At 40.2% G+C, this 8,546-nt stretch overlaps 1 protein-coding gene and 1 long non-coding RNA gene across 2 annotated transcripts; both read right to left on the reverse strand.

Annotated features, from left to right (window-relative positions):
• Nucleotides 1–1,760: 1,760 nt before the first annotated feature.
• LOC113720258 (protein FAR1-RELATED SEQUENCE 5-like) lies at nt 1,761–2,879 on the reverse strand. The gene has a single exon (XM_027245176.2). It carries the CDS (start codon nt 2,877–2,879, stop codon nt 1,761–1,763), a length of 1,119 nt encoding a protein of 372 aa, XP_027100977.2.
• A 4,719-nt stretch (nt 2,880–7,598) lies between these two features.
• Nucleotides 7,599–8,209, reverse strand: LOC140010088 (uncharacterized). Its single transcript, XR_011817352.1, has 2 exons — nt 7,804–8,209; nt 7,599–7,763 (listed from the first exon to the last, which is right to left on the reverse strand). It is a non-coding gene; the product is annotated as an uncharacterized lncRNA (long non-coding RNA).
• Between the last annotated feature and the right edge of the window lie 337 nt (nt 8,210–8,546).

Consider the following 8,546-nt stretch of genomic DNA (forward strand, 5'->3'; position numbering starts at 1 on the left):
TCTCATGCTCAAAACAAATTAATGCGAAGGAAAGATACAAACCGTTACAATTCCGTACTTGTTTCATCGAAAGACTACTCTTGCACCTCTACTCACCAAAACCTGCCTTATTTATTGCGTAACTGCAAACCGAAGCATCACAACAGTAGTGTCTCATCTTTCTCCTGGACTTCTTTGTTGGCCACCTGTGTCCCTTCCACCGCTACCGAATGGTTGTGGTACAAATGCTTGTCCTCTCCATTCGCCTAAGTCGCTCCAACCCGTACCAATTTCAAATGATTTTTCCAACGAGTCATCCAAACAATTTTCCATATAATCATCATGAACTGCTGTGTTGTGCGAATTCTTTTTGTATGGGCATGTTCGTTGGTTGTGGCCTGCCTGCAATCTTCAACCCATATATCACATGTCAAATCATTTGTGACTGGAAGTAATCACGTCAACTAAGTACAATGCTAACATTACACCACTTCAACTTTCTTGCATTGCCAATAACTTTGTATATTTTGTATGCACTTTTAATTATGTATTTATTTGCTACTGTTGATAATAAGAACGAAAAATACCCACTTCTTCATTATTACCTTCACTGTCCACTTCATGTATTTTATCAATTAACTACTGTATAACTGCATATGCAATTTCGATAGTACCTGCAATGACCACACTTTCTTTTCTTCTTTGCTTCTGCATGCTTGTGATCACCTTTAGACCGGGACACCCTGGGATCTAACAGCCCGAATGTTCTTCTACTTCTATCGTTCCTCACTCTTGAATCCATTGCAAATCCGTCTCCCCCATATCCCCTGTCAATCCACTTCTCCTTTAGGTCCACAGAATGCTTGTCAAACATCTGCTGCAGGTCATTAAACGCATCATCCATGTAGGAGGCATAGTAACACATAGTATTACAGCTGGACTTTAAAGTGCCATATCAGACCATTTGTGTCAGCTGTTCGTCTGCAACAAATGCTTTCATTTCATTATTAGTACAGTAAACTCCCTTTGTCCACCGCTTCGAAATGCATGTTTCTGGGATCCTGTTCATTCCTTCTACCACCATCACGCGAAACATGTGAGCACAAGGAATCCCCTTTGACTCGAATTTCATGCAAGAGCAGATTAGCTTCTCCATTGACCTATCATAATCCACCCTCCAACTTATTTCGTGTCCACCATATTTCGAGTAATAATATGTACGACTCCCTCCCTCCTCACTCCAGCCCTCAGAAATTAGAAGTTCTTGCCTGTTCAAATGCTTTCTCACTATGAAGAACACATTCCTTGTAAACACCTCCGCTGCGCTCCCCTCTAATTCGGGCAGGATTGTGGTTAAAACTGGTTTTGTGTTTTTGCTTGTGTGAATTGCTTTGCTCTCAGTATGTCGAAGCATGCTATTGCCAAATCAAAACTTCTAATGAATTCATATAGTCGCATTTTTTCATTCAAGTACTCATTCAAAAAAGTATTCATTTTCTCACACCTTTGAGTACTTCTCATACCTGCGAAAAAATGACCGCGTAAATACGCCTCTGCCCATAACCTTCTCGTACAGTACAACTTCTTCACCCACTCATTCTCTACCACCCCACATTCATTAACTAACCTAGCCCACTGATCCTCAAACTCAAGAGTGCTACACTTTCTCACCATCAGGTTATACAACCTGTTATTAAACTCCTCGCACCGAATATTACTCCGTGCATTTCTATGCAAATGCCACGAACATAGCCTGTGACAAGCATCCGGGAGAAGATTCTTTATGGCTCTTGCATTGCACTGTCCCCATCTGTCATCACTGCTACTGGCTTTCTACCTTTCATAGCCTCTACAAATGTACTTAGCAACCATTCATATGTTTCAATCCTCTCATCTGATAGCAGTGCACATCCAAAAACAGTACTGTTCAAATGGTTGTTTACCCCTGCAAGTACAACTAGTGGCTTGCGGTATTTATTTGTTTTGTATGTTGTATCAAACACCAATACATCTCCAAATACACTGAAGTCCGCACAAGATTTAGAATCTACCAAAAACAACCTTGCCAATCTTCCTTTGTTATCTACATGATATTTATAAAAGAACATGTCATCGGCATCCTTCTTCGCTGCCAAGAACCCAAGTGCCCCTTCTGCATCGCCATTAAAAATATCTTTTATACGTTCCTCGTCCATTCGGTTATACAGATCCTTAATGCAAAATCCCACGTTACTATACCCTCCGGCTTTGATAACAAAATGTTTCATTATCTGGCATATTTTGGCCCCAACCAACTTTAGACTTTTTGCCTGCACATATTCTGCATCGCTCACTTTTCTATGCGACCTAATGTGTTGCACACTTGCCTCTGATGCCAGCGGGTGATTGTGCTCCATAATAAAACGTGTCACCACATATTTTACCGATTCTATGTCATATTTCACGCGAAAACAAGCCCCACACCCGGTTCTTGTGATTGGTTTTGCTTCTCTTTTTCGGTCTTCATAATTAAACCACTTTTCATTCCTATAACCTTCACAGCAACATACCCATTTTCTAAATCTTGAAATGCCATATGCATCTTGTTTGGCATTACTTTTACGAATCCCAAATCCGCTTAGTTTCGCATACAAATTATAGAATTTCCCAGCTTCTTCTTCCGTGTCAAATGTTAATTTCATTACGTCATCCACGCCTATTGCGCCCACCAATTCATCTGCCTCCTCATCTTCGTATCCTCCTATTGAACCACCGTTTTCTTCAATGAATGTGTCTCGGTCACACTCAGGCTCTTGGTTAAGGTCAAATGACCTTAACCTGCCGCAACCATCCATTCCCATTTTTTCGTTCTCTGTTTCCTGCACCATGTCATGAGTTTTAAGCGCCCCATCCTGCCCCATAGTTACAACCCCTGTGTGGTTGTTCAATGTTTTTTCTAACCATGGTCGCTTAACATTTTTTTTTCAGCCTCCCCATATGCTTTCGTTTGTAACATAAATACTGATCGTCTACTAATGGAACAAAACATATATACACGATCATTTCAGTTAACAAACTATACTTTACCTCACAACTTTCACAAAATGCAAACGATAAACATTACTCTAACATTCATATACACAGTTTTTATAAGTGTGGCTGATGCAATTATATCAACCTTTAGCACAAAATACCACTATCGACATGCATTTTCATTAACACCCACAAACTCAACTTCTACTGTGTTTCTTTAATTCTTTTCACATAAGCATTCGCAATGCAGTATGGGGGCCATTATCGATGTCCATACAGCAATCCAAATCACTCTGTTTTAAGACTTTAGTCCTGTTACAACATTTTCTTCACGTCTTCACTCATTTCTGCTTAATTTCCTTTACACAATTTAATACAAATTAGAGGACCAACATTTCCTACGTACGTACACAAAGCTTGGTGCACAAATAAACTGCGATAATTTCCCAGTTTCGTTTCATCTTTGTTCGAAGACGCAGGGTCTTACACCCCGTATTTCGTATTCCTTATTCCTGTATCATTGCCTCTTACAAGAACTGTAGAATTCACCCTACTAGACGTACAGGTGTTTTACTCGTTATTTTACTCCATTTTTCAAAATTATGGACAAAAGTACTCACCTTTGATTTCTCTGCTTCTGTTCCACACCGCTGCATTCTGTCACCGCAGCTTCGGAAGGGCCTTCCTCAGATATATCTACCGTCACCGCCTGCGCCTGAATTTACGCCAGTAGACACCACCTTTGTCTATTCCGCCTTGACTTCTTCTTTACCAAATTTTTGCCTTCGATTCCGACCTCGCCACCTGTCTTCAAACACACGCATCACTGCAGGCCCCAACATGGCTGTGTGTTTAGTACCTAATACGCTTCCTCTTCGGTGGCCCCAGCATGGCTTTGTTTAGTATTGCTTACGCTTCGTCTTCGATGTTTTATACAACAGAATCGACACCGGCGTGTTAATTTTTATGCTTTCCAATAAATAATTTTGTATTCAAGGAAATTGGGTTCTCCTGACTGTCTGATGGACGAAAGCCGTAAAGAGCTGGTCGTTTATAAGACAACCGTTTTAACTAAATTTTATCCCATAACCCAACATTTGTATTTAAGGCACGTTGAGAACTCTGTCACTGTAATGGTTGAAAGGCACAAAGAGCTGGTCTTTTACTCACCAACGGGTTTAATTTCATTTTATCCGATAAATCAGTCTGTCATTATGGCACCTGTCGCGCCCCACTTTTTGAGTGTGTGAAAGTAGTGTGTGGAATATGTATGTGAATGTGTGTGAAAATGAAAATAAAAGGCCGTGGGACTTAAAATTCGACGATTTGGCCAAACAGAGTTCAAAAAGGGTTTATTGCATGGAAAATGGAGTCGCCACTTGGTATAGAGTTAGGGTGTACCAAGTCACCCAAAAAAATGAATTTTTTGAAAAGCAAAGTAAACAAACCCCTTTTTAAAAACTTTTAGGTCAACGTAACCAAAGAAAGGGATCGGGGGTCACATTTGATAAGGGAGAAGGCAAAGGCAAAGCCTAAGGCACTCCCTTAACCTAGCCAAAGCTAGTTGCGCGATTTAGCCCCACGTTTCCTAATTCTTCTACCCAAAATATGCGTTGCATGTTGGATATGACTAATGGATATGGCAAGGAAATGCAATCCGAAATCTAAAATGTCTCTTACAAGGCTTTTTGGTCCCAACCACATGAGTTGTGATGGCCAATAAGGAAAGTCCTCATAGAGGTCGCGAATGATGCAAATGAAGACTCAAATATGAGTGCAAGTGTGAAAATGTAAGAAAACGTGCATGTGTGCGAATGTAAGACAAGTGCATGTGTGAAAACTGGGAAAATAAAGGTGTTTGTGTGCAAATGGATGAAAATATGATAGTAGATACATATAAGAGCAATTGGGTGCAATTTGTGAGGCAGGAAAACAAGTGACAAGAAGAAAAATGTGTGAACATGGCATTTGTATTGAGAAGGATATAAATAGTGAGAAAATGTGGATAAGAGGGTGAGGGAGTGACATGATGAGAGTGTATGAACCTATAGGAATGCATCAAGTCGGGTACGGGAATGACTCCTAACTTCATGACTTTAATTTTCCCTTTGATTAGAAGAAAGAACTAGCGTGCTAAGGCTATTTTGTAACCACACTCGCTCGTTTCCCTTACCTAAAGGGGACTCTCAAGCAAATATACCCTATAACTAGCATGAGGATGCAAAAACCTAAAATGAAAGGGAAAGGGTTGGAGGGGCATGCCAAATGCTAGAAAACTAAGAAAAATGCATGAAATGTAGTGAGACATGCAAGTATGTACTAGCGAGGGAGATCCCTAAGGGTCTAGCATTGGACTAGCCCATATCTATGAATTCCTACTAGCGTTGGACTAGTGGAAAACGGGACAATGAGCAACAACTAGCGTTGGACTAGTGTGGTGACGTGCATTCATCCATCATATTCATCTATGACTATAGAAAGCAAGTAGACATGTCAATCACATATAAACACATAGCACATGACACTTAGCATGCTCAACTAGATGCAAGAGCCTAATAAAGCAAATTAACATGTAGCAACAAAGGCAAGCAATCAAGCTAATGAACCTATTACATTTGCTAACTAAAACAAAAGGGGAATGGGGAAAATGGACAAAAATGCTCTCCAAGCCCTATCTATTACAAGCCAAGAGGTGTACACATACCCCATAAATAAATAAAAGGATGACTTAAGCAAAAGTGAATGAAAATGAAATAAATGAAGGGAATTAAGGAAAAGCAAGGAAAGCAAAGTAGGCATGCAATTCTCACTTAGCACGTTGGATCACATAGGGGAGAGACAAAAAAGAAAAAGAAGTTATACCTCCCTTGAAATGGAGCTCTAATGGGGTGAAGTCACTTATTTATCCTCCAAAATAAAAGAAAAGGTCAAGGCATCATTTTAATTGAGAAAATTAAAGAAAGTATGCAAACACAAGCTCACTTAGTCTGAAAGCCCTTAAAATTATGAATTAAAAGCAATTTAAACAAAGCAAGGTGGCTAATTGAAGCAAACAAGTAATGAAGTTGCAAAAATTAAAACTACCAAGGACCAAATTGAGGAGATTATTCAATTGATTGGGTCATAGTAGAACAAGGGGCAACTTGGGGGGCCAAAGTGTAATTTCAGAAAGCTACTTCATGCATGCAACGATAACTGAAGCCTTCATTACTTCTGCAATTTTCATACGAAGCTCCCTGTCGCTCTAAGCTTACAAGATGCAGAAAACAGCCATGAACATCCATGCAAACTTGTCAACTAATCCCACAAAACTTAATCCAACAAAATCATGCAATGACACACGGTCAAGGATTCAAAATCCTTCCTCCCCAATAGATTCATAAGGAAAGGAAGACATCTTTTGTTGCCTCTGCTAGGTTCTCGGATATAATCCAAACACAACTAGTAGCTCAACCAATGACTTGGATCAAAACCATGGGATTACCAAGTATTCTTTCCATTTTTCAACATAAAAATCTTTGAATTAAACACAAAAAACTCAGAACAGAGCATGCAAATCTGGTTCGAAGGAGATTTCATTCTTTGGCAGCTAATGAAGTTTTGTTTTTCTGCAAATTCCAGCTTTCAAATAAGCTCAGGTGCATCGACCTCGATCCATTGCTACCGTTAACCAAAACATTTACCCATTTCCAACACCGTAAAGAGGACAACTAGCTTATGAAAAACGCAGCCAAAGTAAAAAAGAGGAGGAAACTTGTGGAGGGAAAGTGCAGTTTCTTTTTGAAAGCCTTCAGTGCATGCAGGTCATGTAAGAAAAGCTTTCTTGCAACAAGTCCACTCCAACCGTGGCTTTCTTCCATTTCATTATTGAAGGCAAGTCTGATGAATATCCGGATTTTTAAGCAAAACAAGTAAACACAGCAAGTCCTAATCACCCATTCAAACGAGCATTCCATTTTGTTTGCCGCAAAAATCAAAGCTGGGAGTCTGAGTTTACCAATCAGCAAGAGAAAAGAAAGGAAAAAAAAGTGCAGCGTGGGATGCAACAAATTGCATGCATTAGGAAAACATTACGAGCATCAGCAACTCTTAACTACTTGAGTGTTGGCACCACAGCAACGAAAGAAAGGAATCTGATGACAGCATGCATGCAAACTACACAAAAGAGCTGTTCTGCAATTTTTCAGCCGCAGCTTTTCTTTCCAGTTTATCATGCAAACATGTTCGCCAAATGTCAGGATTTTACTATCAATCATTGACCAAACATGCAAGTTCATTGCAGGATTGAAACAGAGAAAATGAGACTGACCAGCGAAGATGAAGGTAAACGACAAAACAGTAATAGAAGGAAAGGGAAGAAGTGCCGCAAGTTTCTGCAATTTTTCTATTTGAGCAATCATGATTAACGTTATCCATTCTGTCCTAAACAAGGTAGTTTATGTAATCAAACCATTCTAGTGAGGCAGACAAACGTGACCCAGAGATGGCAAATAAAAATCCCAGAAAGCTTAAGTAAAAATGACAACTTCAGCAAGTCAAAAAAACGAGAACTGCTGCAACAAGCTGAAAGTTTCAAACTTGCTGCAATTTTCTTTGCAACGAACTCATGCGATGAAACGACATGCTGTAAATCCATGCTAAGACCATCATTTTCACAGCAAACACCGTATTTGACCTCAGACTCAAGAAATGAATCACGACCAAATAGATTTCAAGTTACAACATGGCTGAAAAGCCCGTAAGCAGCGCAGGATTCCACTGTCTTCCTTAATCTGATGAGATGTGAGTGGAAAATAAACAAAAAGGGATTACCTTTAACACCCGGAAACGCTAGTGAAACGTGAAGAATTCGAGGATGGCAAGATTCGAATCTCAGTGAAAAAACGCTAGCTTGATATTCTGATTCTGGATTTCTTCTTCTGCCCTTGGTTCCCTTCGTCTGAAACCCCTTTCTTTCTGCTTTCTCTCTCTCTTCGAACTCCCAAAATCTCCCTTGCCGCTCCTTTTTTCAGCCGCCAACTTTCACTCTTCTCTTTCGAACCCCAAACCCCTGGCTCTCCTGGTTTCTTCTCGCTCCCCAGATCTCTCAGCTGTTGTTTCTTTTCTCCTCTCTCTCTCAGACTTTAGCCCAGATTTCTCTCCATTTTTTCCAGTCTGCCTATTTTCTTATGCCCCCCCCCCGCCAATCTTCTTTCTCTCTCTCATTTTCTAGCTCTCTCCCGATCCTTTTCCTGCGGCTACTGTCAAATGCCATCCCCCTTCATCCCACGGCTCTCCTTTACTGCCTCTCCTCTTTTCCATTTTAGCCTTACACCTTGCATGGAAGCTTCCCCCATTTAGCCAGGTGTCTTGCCACCTGGAACCACCAGCCTTCTCCTCTAAAATTGCAGCCAAAAGGCTGCCCGAGCCCTTCCTTGCAAGCTGCGAAAATACGCAGCTTGCATGTCGCGGCCCTTTTTTTTTATTAAGAAATTTAACAAAATTGATAATAAAATTAAGTAAAAAAACAATAATTTAATTAACATCGGATAAGAATAAATAAACTAGAAATAATA

The sequence above is a fragment of the Coffea arabica genome, chromosome 1c (genome assembly GCF_036785885.1).
Source record: "Coffea arabica cultivar ET-39 chromosome 1c, Coffea Arabica ET-39 HiFi, whole genome shotgun sequence".
NCBI classification, from domain to species: Eukaryota; Viridiplantae; Streptophyta; class Magnoliopsida; order Gentianales; family Rubiaceae; genus Coffea; species Coffea arabica.

Excerpts from the sequence above, each read along its gene's own strand:
- LOC113720258 (XM_027245176.2), bottom strand. The coding sequence starts at position 2,879 with ATGGGGCAGGATGGGGCGCTTAAAACTCATGACATGGTGCAGGAAACA.